General features: G+C 38.2%; 1 protein-coding gene across 1 annotated transcript in view; it reads right to left on the bottom strand.

The window, feature by feature from the left end:
* Positions 1 to 14922: 14922 nt before the first annotated feature.
* The window catches only part of FHL5 (four and a half LIM domains 5), a 49409-nt gene continuing 43470 nt past the window's right edge, over positions 14923 to 20861 (bottom strand). Inside the window, exon 6 of the mRNA XM_036768589.1 lies at positions 14923 to 15161. Within this exon, the coding sequence (XP_036624484.1) occupies positions 14998 to 15161 (164 nt within the window). The 3' untranslated portion in view covers positions 14923 to 14997. The remainder of the gene's footprint in view (positions 15162 to 20861) is intronic.

Consider the following 20861-nt stretch of genomic DNA (forward strand, 5'->3'; position numbering starts at 1 on the left):
TAGAAGTTTCTTTTGCCATCTTTCTTTCTTTCCTTTTTTCCCCCCACCTTGAATCATTAAATACTGAAAGAAGGTAAAGTTCAGTGAAAGTAATCTAGGTATAATAAGAAGGCCTGCTCTATGTGATGGTCTGTTTCCTTTTCGCTGGAGAAAGTCTGAATACTGTGATGTAGACTGACTTCACACACGTATTCTGTGTATGTCTGTGACTTGTCATTCCTCCCATGATCTTGTGATTTTCTTCAAAAAGAGAATGGTTCCTTTTGTAGCATAAGTCACTATTTTCAGAATTTGTCATCTCTTTCAGGTTGTTATTGAAGTGTGTCCTGTGAAAGTAGTACATAATTTTATTGACTAACTTAAGGAGAAGATTTATATCCCTTGGCTAGTATTCAGAGTAAATCACTCTGATGATGACTTAATTAGCACTATACATTTTTCATTTCATTTTAAAAGGCCCAGGTCCTTTCTTGGATTATTCCCCACATCTTTTCAATGTATTATCCTCAGATGCTATTGTGAAAAACAAAAGACTTTTGTAGATGAACCAGGCAGTGGGCAATACAAGTGCTTGGTAAATACATTTTCTATAGCTGCACCAGAGGTATCCAGGACAATACTTATGTATCAGACTTTTGAATTTCTATCCAAAAAGAACTGGTTTGTATTGGAGTTAGGCAGAAAACAAATGGTGAAAGGTTGAAACAGAGAGAGAGAAAATAAGGACAAACAGAGAGCTGGGGGAAAAATGCCCTAGGAAGACTTGTAATGAAGTAAACACAACCAGGAAAACAATACGCATGAGTCTAATAATGTAAATTAAAATAACATTAAAACAAAGTCAAATATGCATGATCATAATAAGCAACCTTGGTCCAAGAGAGGAGAAGAAAACATTTACTTCCCTTCTTTCCTCAGATGGGTGGGGACCTATAGGTATAGAATATTGCCTATGCGCATGGTCACATGGTCATTGTGTTGTTTGGTTTGCTTAAGCGATTATGATTGTTGTCATCTTTGGTTCTGATTATAAGAGAAGTTACCCTGGCTGAAGTTTCAGGGTGTCAGGAGAATACGTAAACAGAAGGCCCGTTGTGATATGACAGACATCAATAAAGCTGTTAAAAAAAATTGATGTGCCTTGAAAAGGTACAAGTCAACAAGTATTAAGCACCTACTATGTGCTTAGTACTGTATTAAGTACTAAGGATACAAAGAAAGACAAAAATAGTACCTGCTCTCAAAGAGCTCACACTCTCTTGGGAAAAACAACATGCAAGCAACTACATACAGAGAAGATGTGTGTGTGTATATATTTACACACACACATGTGTAAATATATACATATATACATGCATATATATTTATGATAAACTAGATATAATACAAAAGTGAATAACTAGAATTAAGGGGAATTGGGAAAGGATTCTTGTAGAAGGTAAGATTTTAGATGAGATGCAAAAGAAGTCAAGGAGGGCAGAGATGATTAGGGAGAGCATTCCAAACATGGGTATCAGCCAGTGAAAATTTATGAGAGATGTTGTGAAGACAGAATCAATAGAACTTAGCAACAATTTAGATATGGGGATGGTAAGAGAGAGAGAGGAGTCTGGGATGACACTTTGATTGAGAATCTGCATGACTGAGAAGATGATGATGACTTGACAGAAATAAGAAAAATAGGAAGGGGGGAAGACTTGGGGGTAGGGGAAGATAATGAGTTCAGTTTTGGACACTCTGAGTTTAAGATTTCTACAGGACATCCAGTTTGGGGTGTTCGGTAGGCAGTTGGAGATATGAGACTGGAAGTTAGCAGAGAGGTTAGGATTGAGAAAATAGATTTGAAAATAATCAGCATAGAGGTGATAACTGATTCCATGGGAGCTGATTAAATAATCAAACAGAATAGTATAGAAGGAGGAGAGTCAAGAAGACCCAGGAGAGAGCCTTAGGGCAAAGAGTCTAAAAAGCATGGGGTAGGTATGGGAAATGTAATATTCTGGAGCTCATCTTGCATGAAAAAAAGAAGCAACTGTAGCTATACATGTAACTTTTTTGCTTAGTGATAATTCCATTACACTGGTGTTGCACAACTTATGTAGTAATTCCTCAGTTGACAAGCATCTCCTTTGCTTCTATGTCTTTTCCTTCATAGGTTGATTTCTGTTGTATGATAGGTGATAGGTTGTATTTCTGTTGTAGCTAAGTCAGATACAGAAGAAGTTTTGGCACTTCAAGGATTCACAATTTCTTTTGTGTGAGTATTCTCTCCCTCTCTTGACATAGAAGACAATATCTTTCATACCTAGAAGGCTTTCATGAGTTGCTGTGATTAAAAAAAAATATTCTATTGTGGGCGGCTTTCTGATGTCCCCTTCAGCATAGCTAGGATGGTCTCCAGATTAAAGATGTAACCTGTCACTAGGCCCATACTTTAAGACTTTCCAACTGGAACTTGTATTTCATTGGCATATCTTTCCAGAAGGTACAATGAACCATTGGAGTGGGAGTCCAATAGAAGGTGTTAATCTAATGATCACTTACAATATGCAGCTCCCAAATTAAAAAATTCAACTGGTGCCAGACATCTCCCTTATTTGTAACTGCCATCAATTTCACTTTCTGTTGGCTGTTCTACTTGAAAACTTAATTTTTAAGACAATTGATTGAAGGCTTTAAAAAAATCCATTTTACGGAAATTCCAATTTTCTGAGTCCCCCCCCCTTCCATCTTCTCACATTTACCCTCTTTCTCTTTCCTCACTTCTATCCTTGAGTTTTCTGTTTGAAGCAAAATATAGGCATAAGGTGGGGTTCTGGGTAAACAGCCATAAGGTGAAGGGTGACAGAATGCTGCAGACTGTTTCCAGAAAGAGATCCTTAAATTATTTAGAAAACCTTTATGGGGTTAATTGTACAGGGACTGTCATAATAACCAAACTCATTTTTTTTTCCAGTGGGAACAACATCTTAATGTCACTGAGTCACCGAAGGGATGGATGTCTGTTGAGCTCATTAGTGTTCTTCACTGAGAGCCCTTTATGGAGATCTACTCCCTAAGTTTATTACCATTCATGGGAAAGCACTTGACCTAGATACTTCTTGCTCAGTAGAGACACAGATCATAATTCTGTTATAGTAAGCCATTTTCTTTTTCAACTGCAGAGGTACCCTCATCTTTAGAAAAAAAAAATTAGCCTTTTGAGCCTTCTACTCCTTTCTGACTCCCAATTTTAGAAATTCCTTTCTTTACCCCCACCCTGAACAAGCAATTTGAAGTTAGACTTCATCTGGGCCATTTTTCAGGGTGCCTGAGGGACAGTCTCTTTAGACTACAGAATCTGGATGAAAAGAGTTTTTTTCCACTTTACTCAAGAAGCTGCAATATTAATGTCCTTTAAGGACCCATTCCAGAGGGGAGAGCTAAGTTGAATGACTTGTTTGCAATTGACCTTGGGCAACTAGTTTCATCGTCTCTACTTTTTAGCTAGCATGACACAGTCCAAGCATATCAAGTGACCTCCCCAAAATAATATTATCTACTCTGCAATTCTCTCTCCACCTCAATCTTGAAGTCTCTGTGTTTTTCATTAATTCTAGTCTCTACTGTCCAGAAGCCTTTCTTGTCTGAAACCCCACCAAATATTTCTAGAAGCATTCTTTGACCCACCCAACAATATCTGTCAATAAGCAGGTTGTAGTAAGTAGCCATGTGCTTTTCTAAAAGAAAGAGCACAAGGCTAAGAGAGGGGAAAAAAGTAACCTCATACTATGTAACACCGAGGATACCCCACAAACTTGTGGTAGGATGCCCATTAAAGGTATCCCAAGTTCAGTACTCTGTGAGTCCACATACACTCAAAACTGGCTCATGAACCCCTACTGATATTTTTACTTTTATTATCGAGCCAGAGGACACAATTATTTCAATTTAAAAGCATTTAGTAGAATAGAATACTAAGAAATGTATTAATAGAGTTTCCTTCCATGCCATATACTTGGGGCACTGTCTCCAATAAATACATATGTCATCAATGTGAAAAGTTGACATGCCTAGGGAACATGTGTTGAGGGATACACATATAGAGAATGTATGTAGTTAGGGCATGTGCGTGGAGGTACAACTCTTGCCATTAATATTAATCAGATAATAAAAAAGCATTTATTAGTCTACTATACAGGGTGTTCCAAAAGTCTTAGGGCAGTTTTAAACTATTAAAGCTTAAAACTATAAAACTGTGCTATAAGAAATGATGAGTTAGTGTATTTTAGAAAAACATGGATAGACTTGCATGAAATAATGAAGAATGAAATGAACAGAACCAAGAGCGGGCTGTATTGGTAATTAAGGTGGGACTCTTTTTTTTACTATTTTCTCTTTTAGCACTTATTTAATCAAGTGCCCTTGAAGAGTCTGGCTTTTGTTTCTTTGATTTAATCAGGAGTCTTTGATGACTTCCTTACCTCAAGGGAAAGCCTAGGCCATGTGGGTTTAAGTCAGCATATTTGTGCTTTTAGGCCACATGGTTGAGTCGCATGCTGGGATGCCCTTTGAGCCTGAACAGAATATTTATATACTCAAGAGGCTGGCGTCTTCCCTTGGGGCTCTCAGTCACTGGAAGAGTGGTGTGTGACTCTGGGCAGCCATTTTAAGAGCCCCCAGGTTGGAAACCCAGATGTTGATGCTTTCCTGGTAACTATGAATTGTGATTTGACTCAGACAAGGTCTGTCTGTTGATGTTTGTAATTTGTTTGTATTTGCTCTGAAGTTCAGGTTGCTGGCTTTTCCTCCTGAACTAAGGGAATGATATTTGTATGTTGGATTAAAGTAAGATTGTTAACCCCTTAACATTGCTTTCCTCAGTAAAGCAGATCAAAAGAACCTGTGGTGGCAGCTCTTGTTGCTGGTCTCACTGGGTCTTATACCCTACAGCAGCTGCTAGCAGATTGTTGTTACAAGTAACAACAAAATTGTTTTAAGAAAAACTTTGAGGGACTAAGTAATTTTGACTATTACACCCAAATTAACTATGAAGGACTTATGAAGGAAGATGCTATCTGCATTCAGAGAAAGAAATGATAAATAGAATTATATATAGAATGATTTCACACACACGCACACACACACACGTGCACACACACGTATTTAATGGTAGCCGTCTGGGGAGACTGGGAAGAAAAAAAGTTACATGATAACTTTATTACATATTTAAAAGAATAGCAAGTTATGTGTAACAGATTTGCAGTTTATTGTGGAATCTTTTTTCTACTATGTTATGGAAATGATTATTTTATTTCATAAATTAAAAATAAAATAAAATAAAATTTTAAAAATCAATATAGGAGTAAAGCAAAAAAAAAAATAAAACTTCATTAAGACTTTTGGGTATGTAAATCTTTTGTGTGTTGTGTTGTGTAAAGTCTACGTGTTAGGCCCTAATGATAGATAAAAATGAAAATCACTACCTTGAAGGGCTTTTCCTTTTAGGGGTCCAGACCTCCCCCACCTCCCATCAGGACTGGAACTCAGGAGAGAGAGAGACTAAGGCTGAATACCTAAACCTGTCAGTCATTTGTGTGAAGATGTTAACCACATGGAAACTGGTGAGATCATCAAGAAAAAAGTATCTTACAACATCATTTTGCTGCTTCAACTGGGCCTCTTCCCTAACAGTCTCATGGGGTCCATTAATTATTTCTGCCAGATTTGTAGTTTCTGCAGAGTAGTGATTCACTGGTCCCATGGTCACTGCTCAGCATTGTTCTTTTTGGCACCTAGTTGGGAAGTTTTCCCTGGCTTCTGGATTCTGGCTTCAGTAGGGGTCCCTAACCAAGGTTCTACCTATACCCCATTAGAGATGGAATCTATCCTATCATCTCTCTTTCAACTTGAAGCCCAGAGGCTTAAGCCTCAGCTCTTGTAGTTAAGGAGGCAGACTTTCTGTACTTAGCTTCTTTCTCTCCACTAATGAAAGGAATCTGTAAGTGTTTACAATTTTACCTTTGTGTAACTTATCTCTCTAGGAGAGCCTTATCTCAAGGGGACAAAGGTCTTTGGGAAAACAAACATACCCAAAAGAGACTGCAGACATTAAATCTACCTTTGATATGCCTTTCACCTTCCCATCGGGAGTGATTTCTCTGTAAGCCTCTAACTTAGGCTTGAAAATCACTTTGGCAACTTCTGATCACTTCCCTACGTCTTCAGAAGAATGCCCTTCAACAAACTTCTAAGGTTTCTCTGGGTCTCAAGTGCCTTGTTTTTTTCTCAATCGTTTAAAAATTCTTTGGTCTCCATATGAATGGAAAAGAAAGGGGAGAAGTAGAGGGAAGAAGAAGATGGAAGAGGAAAAAGAAGAGGAGGAGGAGGAGGAGGAAGAAAAAAGAAGAGAAGGAGAAGACAACAATGATGATGACAATGAAGATGACAGACAATAATCACCACCCCCCCAAGGGGTTAGCCCAGCCAAGCATCACCCTCCACCTCAATCATTTGTTCCCAAATCTTCCCTTTATTATGTATATGTGTCTAAAAATAAGCCTTCCAGTCTTCGAGCTGTTCTACCTGCTGTACCAGGAGAAATAGGCTCAGAATGTGGAGGTAACACTCTAGCATACTAACCACTTTATGGCCTCTAAGAGGGATTATGTAAGAAACATGATTCTGAATTATATAGCCTGTCATCATTTTGAGTAACTTATAAGGAATATTCTCCTTTACAAAACTGCTACATCCTAAGGAAATGGCCTAAATCACTGGGTAAAATATTTTTTCCCAATATTTCTTTGTGGAAGAAGGAAGAGATTCTACATTATAGCACAGATTTGAGGAAAACCTTTCTCTCTGAATTATGAGCAGTTTTTACTTGAATCTTTAGATATATCTAATCACTGTATTGTCCCACCCTGATATTTTGAATATACGATATACATGCAAGACTGAGGGTGTATGGAGACAAGAAGGGGATGTGGATTCATACTATAAGGAGAGCTACGATATCTGGAAAAACTCAGGAAAGGAGATGAAATGCTATTGGGCTGACTCAAGAGAGAAGGGCTTAATTAGAGGATCAAGGGGGAGGTAAGAAAGGTCTACTGGCTGTAGGCAGCACACCAAGGAAGCCCTGAAAACCTAGTAATTTTTAGAGTTTCCCTTTTTTCTGTTATGTTATTCCCCTAGTAGAGCATATAGATCCTATAAAAATTAACTTGCAGTGCTATGTATGGCTTGCAAGGTATGGGAGAAAAGAAAAGTCCTTGTGTTCTTTTTGATGGGTTAAGCTGAGTGGTTTATTTCAGAAGGAAGTAGCAGCTACACTGAGAGAATAGAAAAAGGTGAACTGAGTCCTGGGGGTTGTTGATGAAGGAGTAGGGTCAACAGGAAGAGCAGGCCATGCTGTATCACATGGTTTAAGGAGGGTTTTAGCATATTCTTACTGGTTATAGAAATGGGGTGAGCCACAGTCAAAGCAGGAAAATGAACATTGAAATAGGCTGTTTATGATAGAATATTTTATTGAATATTATAGAAGTGAAAATTGGAAACAAATAGTGCATCATCATTCATATCAATTTTTATTTGATCACATAACAGTGGTGGTCTTTGAGAAACTAATTTATTGAAAAACTTACTCCTAAATGAAATAAGAAAAAGCTCAGAAATTGTGAATGTCTCAGGTTAACATGACAGGAGTGATTACTATTTGAGGGCGTATCAGAAAGAGTAACTTAATAGTATAGTGCTCATCCCAAATAACATCTTAGTAGACAGATAAACTTTTGGCTTAGAAGAGAGGAAATGTAGGGAAAACGGTTCATGCCCTCCTAGAAAATGGAAGCAAAAAATCACAATTGTTATTCGTTATCTACTCAATAATTGCACAGCTAATTTAAAAAGAATTAGATAGCAATGAAGAAGAAATCAATGAAAAACCTTTTTAGGAATACAAACTCCATAAAATACAAATTTACTCGAGTATGAGGAATTAAATAGAACTTGCGAGAGAGACAAAACTGTTTGTGCACTAATAAACATCTACTATCGGTGACTATATATGTCTTATTTCATATCTATTATTAAATATCTCTGAAGTACATTTTACCTAGAAATGATATGGCTTGTGAAGTAATTCTTTTTCTTGTCTCAAAAAATAAACTACTTATTTAACCACACAGATGATGTTTGAAAATTAAATGTAATATTTTTTCTAAATTTTAACTTTGATCCCCATATGGCAATAATATTGGCCTATCATAAGTCACACAAATGCTGACCATCCTATGTGCCCAGACTGTGCTCCCTCCTTACCCCACCTCATAGAGTCAGTCCTTCTCTTCCTTAAAGGTGCTCTCTTTCTGAAATTCCCAACCTGCCTTGTGCTCTCCCTCCCAAACTATATGTCTCTCCCATTATAATGCAAGCTCCTTGTGAGTAGGGATTATTTCAGTTTTTTGTACCTGTATTTTCAGTGCCTAGCATAGTGCCTGGAACATAATAGGTGTTTAACAAACACTTGGTTGATGTATTTGTTCAGTAGTAGGGATGGATTTGTAGTGATTCATTCAGTTTCTGCCATTAGCAATGCCATTCCTTTTTAGGATAGCCACCAAATTATCTGTCCAGCCTGTGATAGCACATTTCTCTTTGTAAAGTTATCTAGCCTCTAGAGAAAATAATTGCATGAGCTTGGTATTATTTTTAGCCTTTGTCTAACAAACTGAGCACCTCAAACATTTTTAATGTTTCTAATGAATGACTTACTAAGCTTTCAGCTATCCCACATTTTAGCCTTGAAACAGATTTTTTTCTTCCTTCTTTCACAGTATTTTCCCCTCTCTGATTCCGTATTATATTGATACCCAGGGTTTCAACTTTGGAATAACTTTAAGTTCTTTTCTCTACTCACCATCTCAACAAATCCTACTGATGCTTTCTCTCTTTCTGTTGCATTTCCTTAGTCATCATTTTAACATAGGTCCTCATGACCTCACGCTTATATTATTACAGTAGACTTCTCTCTAATGTTGCCATCTCTTATAACCTCAACTCATCCTATAACCACATGCTTGAATAATCTTCCTAAAATATTGTCTTCATTAAATTATTTGTGATTCAAGAAGCCTGAATGGTTCTCTATCACCTCTTTTTATCAAATCTCAACTCATCAATCTAACATTTGACAGCCTTTGCCAATTGACCATTTATTGCTTTATCAGCCTCATTCCTTGTTACCATTTATAACAGACTCTGCGGTTTGTAAATCATCAGGTTGGTTGAATACACATGACTTATTTTTTTCTGCCTTCATCCAAGTATGTCATTCTTTCCACTAGATTCCCTTCTATTTCCACTCCACTAATCTGTGTCACTCACATGATACATCCAAGAAGCCTTTTCTATTTGCCCTGGTCAGATAGCATCCAGAATATTGTGTTTGGGTCTAGGTACTACATCAGGAAGGATTTTGATAAACTAGAGAATATCCATAAGAGGGAAGGGTGGTGAAGGGCCTCAGGCTTATACCATGTGAGAATCAGTGGAAGGAACTGGAGAAGTTTACCTTGGAAAAGAGAAGACTTAGGAATGGAACACATTGCATACTTTCTTCAATCATGTGAAGGGTCATCCTATGGAAGAGGGATTTGACTTAATCCTTGGCCCTGGAGGGTAGGACTAGGGCCAATGAGTGGAAATTATAGGGAGGTAGTTTTCAGCTTGATGCAACGAAAAAGGTTCCTAGTAATCTGGAATGTCCCCAAAGGTGGAATGGAGTGGCTCAAGAGGTGGCAAATTCTTCAGTAATGGAGATATTCAAGAACAGGCTAGGAATCACTTGCCAAGAAGTAATTTTCAGGTGCAGGATAGACTAGATAGCTACTGAGGTCCCTCTGAAATTATGTGATTCTGTGACCCTTATCTGACTCTACTCACTTTTCTACTTGGAATTATCTGTTACTTAAATATTTAATTTAGACTTTATTAGTTTACCTTTGTCGAGCATGTCGCTTTGTGCATATATTCAGTTTTCTTAATGTGTGTTATGTTGGGTCCTTGAATCTTTCTTTTAAGTTCCTTGAGGGCAGGATTTGTCTGGGGTATTTGGAGGTGGGGGGGTCAAGGGGGGCAATCAGGGTTAAATGACTTCCCCAAGGTCACACAGCGAATAAGCGTCTGGCAAGAGTCCTTCTGGCTCTAGAGCTGGCACTCTATCCACTGTGCCACCTAGCTGGTGTGTATGTGTATGTATGTATGTAGGTATGAATGTACATGTATGTATTTTTAATAACACTCCCTCATCCCTCTTGTGGTGACAGTATAAAGTGTACCCTTATTCCAGTGCACAATAGGTGATTCTCCCAAATAGAACATTAATATATGGAAACGTGTTTGCTTTTAATAGATATTAATAGTGTTGACTGAACGCATTTTCAAATGTGGTAGTATGACACATAACATTCAAAAGATCAGAAGCAGATTATAAGGGGAATGATTTGTATTGATCATCTAAGTTTAGAACTGTGATTACCAAAGTATAAGAAAAGTGATTTTTGTGACATGGATCTGTGGGTCTTTTAATTGGACAAGTCTCCAAGAAAAGCCAAACTCTTCAAAATTACTCATGAGTGAATTAAATGTCACAAATTCAAAATTGGACCGACAGTTCCCTTTTAAATAATTTTCTTGATATGTCAAAGACCTGTGACTTTCTTAGGGTGAGACACTAACTTCTGTAACTTATCTATAACTTAGAGAACCATTTGAAGATGAGAGGAGTGAAATGACTTGCCTGTCATCATATTAAGTCGTAAGTGCCAGAAGAAGGATTTGAACTTAGATATTCCTGACTATAAGTCTACTACTCTGTCTTCTACCTGACATCACTTCTCTAGTCTTTAAAATCTGTAATGCAGCTACACTGTTGAAGTCTTAGTACATCCATCATATTAAGGTTGAGGTGTACAATTTTAGAATGATGCTCAAAACATATATTATCAGTGATTATTTTGGTATTCTACTATGTGCCTGTGGAGAAGATGTCCAGGCACTATTCATCTAAAAAAACTCTGAGCAGCTTTTATCAAAATTTCCAAGGACCCTGACCTTTTTACCAGCATCTTTAAATGTCTTTGAACTTTAAATGTTTCAAAAATTATGTTTCCATAACAATTTTAATCAAATCTCCTGTGATGCTATTTTAACCATTGTAATCAGTGAAAGCATATAAAGCCCCAACTGGGGCTTTTTAAAATATGTATGATGAACCATTCTGTGAATGGTCAAAAAAAATGCATGTGTATGGTAGTGGTTTTCATTCCTTCTCTATCTTCCTAGCTGGCAGGCCTGAGAACCAGGGGTATGGCTGTCCATGTAAGGTAGAAGATCATAAAGTTATAGGATCACAGATTTAGAGCTGAAAAAAGCAGAAGAAATCATTGATTCAACTCCCTCATTTTATAATTGAATAAACTGAGGTACAGAGTGGTTAAGTGCCTGCCCAAGGTCACAGAGCTAGTAAATGTTTGAGGTGGGATTTAAACCCCTGTCTTCCGCCACCCCCCCCCCCCCAAGTCTAGCATTTTAGCTAGTAAACCAATTTGCCTTTCTTTGATACTTTGGATTCTTTGGTGAATCCATAATATCATCAGTGAAGGTTTAGGTTTAGTTCAGATCATACTGAATAAAGTCAAAACTGAATGCATCTAGCAGGGCAGATCATAACCATGTGTTTCTATAAATCTTCCATAAGGTATCTTCCCAATGCACTAGAGGCCTTCTTCCTCTCCTTTTAATATTTTGTGGTCATAAGGGCAATGTTCAGGCTGTCTATTTGCTATCCATAACTATCCATAACTCTTGATGGATATGACCAGCCTTTCCTGTCATACATACCGTTGATGAAGGGTCTTCAGTTCAAGTGGTATTAGTATCAATTGAGGGAACTGGAAATGTTTGGCCCAGAGAAAATATGATGTAGAAAGTAAGTGGTAGCTCTCTTCAAATATTTGGAGAGCTGTTGTATGGAAGATATATTAGATTTATTCTGTTTGGCCCCAAAAGATAGACACTTTGGAGAGAGGGAGATATTTCATCTCAGCATATAGAAAAATTTCCTAACAATTGGATCTGACCAAAAGTAGAATGACCTGCCTTGAGAGGTAGTAGATTCTCCCCTCCAGAAGTCTTTAATCAAAACCTGGGTGATCACTTGGATTAGATGACCTCTGAGGTACCTTCCAAATCTAAGATTCTATTGTGCTGTGTCTTTTACATATTCTCAAGCACAAATCCTTAGTGGCAAGAAGTTGAAACTTACATACAACCAATATTCTTCTGTTTCCTGTGAGTCATTTGCCATTGTGATTCCTAAAAATTTTGGTGTTCCATGATTTATATACATATAGTATCACCAGAAAAAAATTTAATTTTAAAAATATGGGCTTTTATATTAGGGGTTAGCTTTAGTTCACTAAGAGCAGGGTTCAATTTCCCAAATATAATCTGATTCTAGCTCTGTCTATTCTGTTCCTGGCTATCCTTCTCAAGCACTGGTCATCAAGTCTAACCTCTGCATTTTATATGTGAGGACTCAGTTTAGGGAGGTTAAATAATTTGATCAGGGTCTGTGGCAGGATTTGAACCTAGCTTTTCCAGACTTCAAATCTAGCATTATCCATCCTACTTCATGACACTTGGCTTCACATTCTCTCTGACATTGGTGATCACCTTTGGCGAGTATATGTCTTCTTATTTGATGTTTCTCAGCAGATCATTGAATAAAGGTGTGTCCATGGTTGCTTTGGTCATGTAACCTTGTATAAGTCCTCATTAAATTTGCTTTTCATTATGGAAATTTGACAATAAGGATCAGTCAGACAAATACGTCATCTGTTGCCATTTGATACCACATATACTTGTCCACATACAAAGATGATGCAAAGATGATGCCTTTTGCCAATCATGATTAAATGATACACTTTGAACTCTTCTTCTAAAAGTGCTTTTCTAGCAGATAGGCTTACACTGAACCTTTTGAACTACATGTATATTTGGTTTCCCCCATTAACCAAGAACGTGAATTTATAGACAACTGGGGAGGTGCACTCATATCATAGGCACACCATCTTCTGCATGGCTGCCATGTAGGCTGCTTATTATCAATGATAACTTCTTTTCAGGCCATATTAGCTTTTGTATTAAATTAATAGCTGTTTCTGTCCTTGGCAGGAAGTGGGGGGAGGGAGTAGGTGGGTGGGAATGAGAATTAATCATATTGGCAACTTTAGAAGGTAAAATGATTGAAGTGCATGCATAGTGTACATTGTATAAAGCCTTTGTATATTACCCTGCCTTGGAATCTGTTGTAGCATTAAAGTTCCTTGTAGAGATGGAGACACTTTCTCAGGATTCTCTCAATGACTGATGTCATAAGTGGGGAAACGGCAGAGGGCGGGGGGGACAGGAAGAGAGGGTCTCTGCAAGTTTCCCCAAATGATGTGGGGAAGGAGGAGGAGGAGAAAGGAAGCCAAGAGAGTGAGAGTTGGTATCGTGCTTCATCCAGATGTACAAAGTCAAGCATCTGTGCCCCTCTGCCCCGCTCTCTAAACTTTCTAATGAGTTTGCAGGTCAAGATGGAAGATATCCCAAGAATCTCATCATTTTGACCTAGTATCATCCGTTATGCTTCTTCTTTCCAACTCCTTTGCACAGACTTCAGGGACCCCTTAGTCCATGAAATTAGTTACCCTTTGAGTGCTGAGACAGTGTCTCTCTCTCTATGGTTATTATAATGTAGGGCCAGATTCTATTACAGAGTTACCTTTAGATATCTGCATTTTTTAAAATGCAAAAATACTCAAACCCTCCCTGAAACCTCATGTCCCCAAAAGACAACATTGTTTATTTTAAATTTGTGTCTCTGAGGATAAAGTTGATTCTGGTTCATTCTACTTGAAAGCTAGAGCTTTCATTTCATGGTATCTGTAGTATTTGTTGGAAAAATATACATTTAAAAAAGCTACAGAATATGCTGAATCTGTGATTAGATTGTACCTGGAGTGCAGAACATCTTTTGTACTTTGGCAGTAAACCTTCACTTTAGGGGAGGAGATTCATAGTTTTCTTGTTTTTAAGTAGGAGTAAACCTGCTTGAAAAACAGTAGGCATGAGTATAAATGATGCCTTAGTTTTTCAGTTCCTATGTCAGTATGTGTGAGCAAGATTGAGAGGCAAGTGACAAAAATCCATTGTATGAAAGTCCCAGATGTGGTCATTGTCAATGAGCCTAGCCTGATACTTTTTCTTTGGTTATGACTCACAAAGAACCCAATTTTGTGGCCCAAGTATATCTCTTAACTAGTGGAAAGTGATTGATACTAGTTGAGACTAGTAAACACACTGGTAAACATCCTCTCCTTGAAGTATTTGGATATCCTTGTGCTCTCTGGTTATTCTGAGATCCTTCTCCTCTTGATAATAACTCATTTAGGACTCCTAGATAGAAATCAAATGTTCAATTTCAGTGGAGTGATACTGCCATTAGGATCTAACAGTAGAGTGCAGTGTGATATAAGAAAAAGCATATTTTAGATTGAAGAGACAGACAAGCCTTTTTTTCCCTCAGCCTGTTAAAATGGTTGCAAGTAAGATGTACAAGAGAACTATTCAGACAAGCTGAGGCATTTTTAGAAATTAATATCAATATCTTCAGGGTAGCTAGATGGCCGTGGATGGAGCATCAGGCCTGGAGCCAAATCTAGCCTCAGACACTTAGCTGTGTGAGCCTGGGCAAATTTCTTAACCCTGTTTGCCTCAGTTTCCTCATCTGTAAAATGAGCTGGAGAAAGGCATCACACTACAGTACTTTTGCCAAGAAAACCCCAAATGGGGTTACGAAGAGTCAGATATGCCAGAAACAACTGAACAACAACATCTTACTTGAATTGAGTTCTAGATTTAGTGAGCGTGAAACCCTCAAGAAACACAGGTAGGTTGTACCACTCAGATCTCAGACTCTGTGTTGGAACCACATTCCCCGCAGAGAATGGTGTCCTGATGAGTCAGGAAGCCTTGGCCCACTAAGGAGATGTTGCATTTTCCACATTTGAAGCAGTCACTGTGCCACTGACGGTCCTGGAAGGAGATGTACTGGGGACTTCCAAGAGCTAGGAAGGAATTTAGAAGAAAACACATTTTTCACATGTAGGCAAGCAACATAAACCCAGTATGTCTACTTTCAAGCCCCATAATCTGTTCTAGAGAGGGACTCCTGAATTTACCATCTGCATTTGCAAAGTTCTTCCATTATGTACAGAAAAAGCAAATAGCCAAACAGAAATTTAAACACCTTCCCTATCCCTGATCCCCAGATTTAAAGAGAAAATGACACTGAGAAAAGATAAAAACAAATATGAAGTCATATAATAAAGCTTACTATTGGACCACAATGAAAATAAATGTCACTCTTGTGAAATGATGTAGAATAAAATAAGCAGAACCAAGAAAAGAATATACCCAATGACTTTAGCAATGCAAATAACAAAACAATTCTGCAGAATTCTAATCATCAAGCTCGTCTCTGAAGAGGAGACTAGGGGAGTGAGTATCATGGTACAATAGGGATGGTGGGGGGAAGCACTGGTTCAGGAGTAAAAGGACATGGATTTGAACCTCCCCTCCCCTGATATTACCTCTCTGTGATGATGGACCAGTAAGTTAACATCCCCAGGACATAGTATTCTTAACTCTGAAAAGAGGGGTTTGGACTAGAAGGTCTTTGAAATTCTTTCCAGCTCTAAATCTGTGATCCTATCTGCTTCCCTTCCATCACTGGAGAAGTGAAGTACTATAAAGAACATTGCATTGTGTGATATGTTGGTTGGTTTTGCTGCATTGTTTTCTATTTTTTCTATTCTCTTTTAAAAATCTATTATAAGGAATGGCTCACTGAGTAGGGGAGGAAAGAGGGATATATTTAGAAATGGAAGTGATATAAAAACGAAAGATATCAATAAAAATTAAAATTGTGTTTTAAAAAGGTCTATACCCCCTGATATTGTGCTTCCATATGTCTTTCCTGCGTTGACAACCCTACTATGTTCCTGATTGGCTTTTCAAGTAAAATAATGGTGATAACCAAGTTATTTGTGGGCATGACTGGTGAGGCCTGCTAAACAGGGGATTCCAGGGGTGTGCTACCTAAACCCTGTTCCCCAGTGCATGATTGAATGCTGAATTTGCTCCACCCTCTCAACTTCAAGTTCATAGGACAGATGGATAAGGATATAAAGTATACACAATCATACTTCCACATGACCCTCCCCCCTTTTCCCAGTCTCGTCAAGGAATGCTGACTTCAATTGCACTAACAAAGGGTGTATGAAAATGACTTAGAGGGATTATGGGGGCTTTAAAAAGGGAGAGAAGAGCCTAGGTAGGGCATGGTCTTTTGTTGATAAAAATCTCCATATTATGATCTACCTGGTCCCTCGTTTGTATTTCACCAAATAGCGAATATTGAACATTATATTCAGAGGATAATAGATCTAGAGTTAGAAGGCATCTGAGAGATGATCTGGGTGAATGGGAGAATGGTGATACAACCAACAGGAATGGGGGAGTTAGGAAGAAGGCAGCCCTTGGGATACGAAAGAATGAGTTCTGGGCATGTTGAATTCATCATACAGATTAGCAAACAGAGGCCTAGTTCTTAGAACCATAAAAGCAAACTTGGAAATCATCTAGTTCTATGCATATGCCTCAACAGCATTCCCACAAATGATCATCCAACTTCTGCATGAAGATCCATTGTGGCATTTCCTTTTCTTTTAACTGAACCTCATAAGGCACCCTTGTGTTTAGGGGCAGAGTTAGGTGAGCGTTCCCAAATGTACCAGCTGAGATGCTTAGGTCATTGGAATAATCTCTTCCATCTTTTTATAAGTGAAGAGAAAAAGTAAAAGCTCACAACAGGGTTAGTGGGCACTCTGCTTTAGGAGTAATTGTTGTTTGTCCTTCCTTCTCAAAGAGGACCGATGACATCAGGAAGGTGATGCCTTGTCTTTCGAGTGAATTGCATTTAAGTGAGGCAGAGCTGTGCAACGTCACCAGCCATACTCTCTCCTCCAGAGCCATCTGGGTCCAGTGGCAAAACATAGATTAGAACAACCCCAGATGCAGTGGGAGACCTTGAACTTTTTAAGGTAAGGTCTTCCCCAGGTCTCGTTTGTCTGAGGCAACACCAATTCAGAGATTAAGGCTAGGTAAGAAATGAGGCAAAGAATGACATCTTATCTACTAAAAAAAAGCAGTCTGGGAGGGGAAAACCCTCAGGGTTTCTGGCCAGAACAGAAATACTTTTTTCACTTTGATTTATTCCTTATAAACTTTTCCATATTTTCACATTTCTCATTTGTAACAGTAAGAACCTTGCTGTTTTTGGAAGAGCACACACAGAAGGGTCATAAGATTGGATTCAGGCCTAGGATCTATTATTCGCTAGCTGTGTGACTCCAAGCAAGTTGATGTCCCTTCTCTGTGCCTCAGTTCCCACATCTGTCACATGAGGGATAGGGGAATAAACTAGATGATCTCTAAAGTTGATAGCTCTGAAGTTTTATGATTCTATGAAATATCCAACTGTCTACTGGACATCTGGAACTGGATGTCTCTTAAACATCTTAAACTCAAAAAGTCTAAGACAAGACTCTTTATCTCCCTCTTTCTAATTTCCTATTACTGTCAACTGTATTACCATCCTCCCAGTCACACAAGCCAAAACCTAGGTGTCAGTGTTAACATTTTCACTTCCCATACCTCTTTTAAAGAGTGATGATACATATTTGCATAATAGGGGATTGGTATTAAACAGACTTTTTTCTAGCCTTGAATTCTTACTTGATTTCTTTTAGTAAGCCTTTTATATTTCATGGAGTTTATATAAAAACTTTCTCACTTTTTCTGAACTAGTGTTAACAATCCTTTTTGTTGTTGCTGAGTCATTTCAGTGGTATATGATTCTTCGTGACCCCATTTTGAAGTTTTCTTGGCAAAGATACTGCAGTGGTTTGCCATTTCCTTCTCTTGCTCATTTTACAGATGAAGACCTGAGGCAAACAGGGTTAAGTGACTTGTCCAGGGTCACCCAGCTAAGTAAGTGTCTGAGACCAGATCTGAACTCAGGAAGATGAGTTCAAGACAGTGCTTTATATACTGTACCACCTAGCTGTGAAACTAATGCTTTTTAAAAATACTTTGCAATACTGCATGAAGCAAGAATAATCAATTCTGTGCTGTTTGGTTCAACTGAAGTTTAAAAAAATCTCTAAAAAACAGTAAATGCTGCCCTAGTGTGCTAATTCTACTCAAGTTATGCACAAAGAGCTCATCATCCTCGGTCTCTTCACTGTTTCCCATATGCAGCAGTATTTCTCAAGTTCATAAATAAACCTTATTTGTGTGGCAAAGAGACATCAAGGTAGTTCATCTCAAATTCAATTTGAACATTAGAACAGAAGCAGCTGGTAGCAGTGATTTAAAACAGGCCTGACCTAACTTGTAAGAGAGTAGCAAATTGCTCAGTTCTCAGATTTTCATTTACTCTCTGGCAATGAGGCTTCTTTGTTGAAAGTGAGATCATCTATTAATTAGACACCGTAAGAGAAAGATTTCCTCCTTGCACGACAGACAAGTCAGACTTCATTTGCGCAGAACACATGGTATGACATTAGTGATTCCTTTTGAAGAGACCACAATCTTTTAATTGTCTTTCTATAGAGTCATAGCATGTCAGAGCTGCAAGGGCTTAGAAATCATAGGGCTTATGGGCTTGTAAGATTTAGAACTGGGAATCCAGCCCCCTCATTCTACAGATTCTACAGATGAAGAAACTGAGGCCCTGAGAGGTTAAGTGATTTAAGGTTACATAGGTAGTAAATAGAAGAGAAAGGATTACAACTCAGGTGTTCTGTCAGTGCTTTTCCCACTGTACCACAGTCTTTTTCTTTCGTTTCCTTACTCTACAAAAATACAAAATGGTGGTACGTTTTTTGACAAGGGGAAAAAAAATCACTTTTACCTGAGTTTTTCTACCTTTTGAGGAGTCTATAAAGCTCAGAATTCTTTATAGTACATTAATAGTTCAAACTACTTAAGGTTATCAAGTTGGGCTTCTTTATTCAGACTATTACATTTTATAACTAAACGATTTTGTTTTCTTTTGCTTTAATGTAAGATGAATTGACCATAAAATTTCTGTAGCTAGCAAGCTTAATCTCCCTTGTCTCTCTCTTTATTGCATCTTTGGAGGAAGATTGGGTGAGACAAGATGATCCTAGAAGTTGCTTCTAGAATAATTATTTTTAGAGCACTTTTTCTTAACCGTGTGAAAGTGGATAAATGTGTTGTTCCTGAATCCTCCTGATGGTCTAACAAGCTATCTAATTTGATCAACTTTCAATTGTTTTAATGATGGAAGAAAGGATTCCATGATGGGTGGACAATCCATTTAAACAACGTTGGCCCATGATTGTTACACACTGAATTTAGAACTAATAGGATTTTTAGTGTCCCCGCTTGCCTAGGCAAATAAATGGAAGCTTTGTCATTTCCAACTCTTCATGACCCCATTTGGAGTTTTCTTGGCAAAGACACTGGAGTGGTTTGCCATTTCCTTCTCCAGCTCATTTTACAGATGAGGAAACTGAGGCACACAGGGTTAAGTGACTTGCCCAGGATCATACATCTGGTGTCTGAGGCCAGATTTGAACTCATAAAGATGGATCTTCTTGACTCCAGGCCTGATACTCTATCCTCTGTATTACCTAGCTGCTGCAGGAAAGCTTAGGGATGGGCCTATTTACTCTTAGGTGTAAGGTGGAATTCCCCTCTAGGGTAGATTGAGGGTAAAGTGGGTAGTGAAATTAAAGGAGGCTAAGTGCCAAGTTAGTATTTAGAACCTTCAGGATGTCTTTAAAACTCCATTATGTGGTCTTTTAGCTTTCTTGATTCTTGGCCAATTTGCTAACGAAGGCACCTAAACCAAAAGGGATACAACTCCAGACTCAGTATTTTCCTAGAGCTGAAATATTCCTAGGCTTTGGAGATTCCTTTTTTTTTTCAACTTCACTGAATAAAGAATGTTTCAAAAAAGAATGTTTCAAAACCCACCAGGGAGCAACAAGTATCTGTCAACAAGTAGCACTGATCTTGGGTTCACACTTAAAGACTTTCCTATGAGTTTTAGTAGATACAGAGTACATTGATCTGGAGGGCAACAGGATAGGAGCTACTGGGTTCGTGATGTTGGTAGTTACCTGAATTTGTTAAGAGCAAGAAGAATGCTGATTTCAATATAAGACAAAACAGAGGCATAGTGGTTAAAGGGCTATCCTCTGAGTTGGGATAGCCTTGGTTCAAGGTCCATTGTTGACAAATACACACGCACACACACAATATTGACTGTGTGGCTTTGGCAAAATCAGTCAACCTCTCAGTGCCTTAGCCAACTCTTTAAGATATATATATTGCAGCTCAGTTGTTGATATGAGTTGGGAGAAGGCATTCCCTCCCTAGAATTCTTTATAACAATTTCTGTTTTCTGTGGCAAGTAACTTGGCTGAGAAAACTGATGGATATTTCTTTTCTGAATTAGAGCTCACACAAAAATCATTTGAGCATATGTTCCTCTCTTCTCTTTTCCTGTCCTTTCTTTCGCGGGCACACACACACACACACCCCTTGTTTACTCCCCCCCCCCATTTTATCCTAAAAGGTGAGTGGAGAACATAAAAATCCAGTCATTTGAACATTTAGGTTTTTTGGGTTCCAAGTAATTGACTAATTTTGCAATTTTGCTTAATATTGTT

Source organism: Trichosurus vulpecula, chromosome 7 (genome assembly GCF_011100635.1).
Source record: "Trichosurus vulpecula isolate mTriVul1 chromosome 7, mTriVul1.pri, whole genome shotgun sequence".
Classification (NCBI taxonomy): domain Eukaryota; kingdom Metazoa; phylum Chordata; class Mammalia; order Diprotodontia; family Phalangeridae; genus Trichosurus; species Trichosurus vulpecula.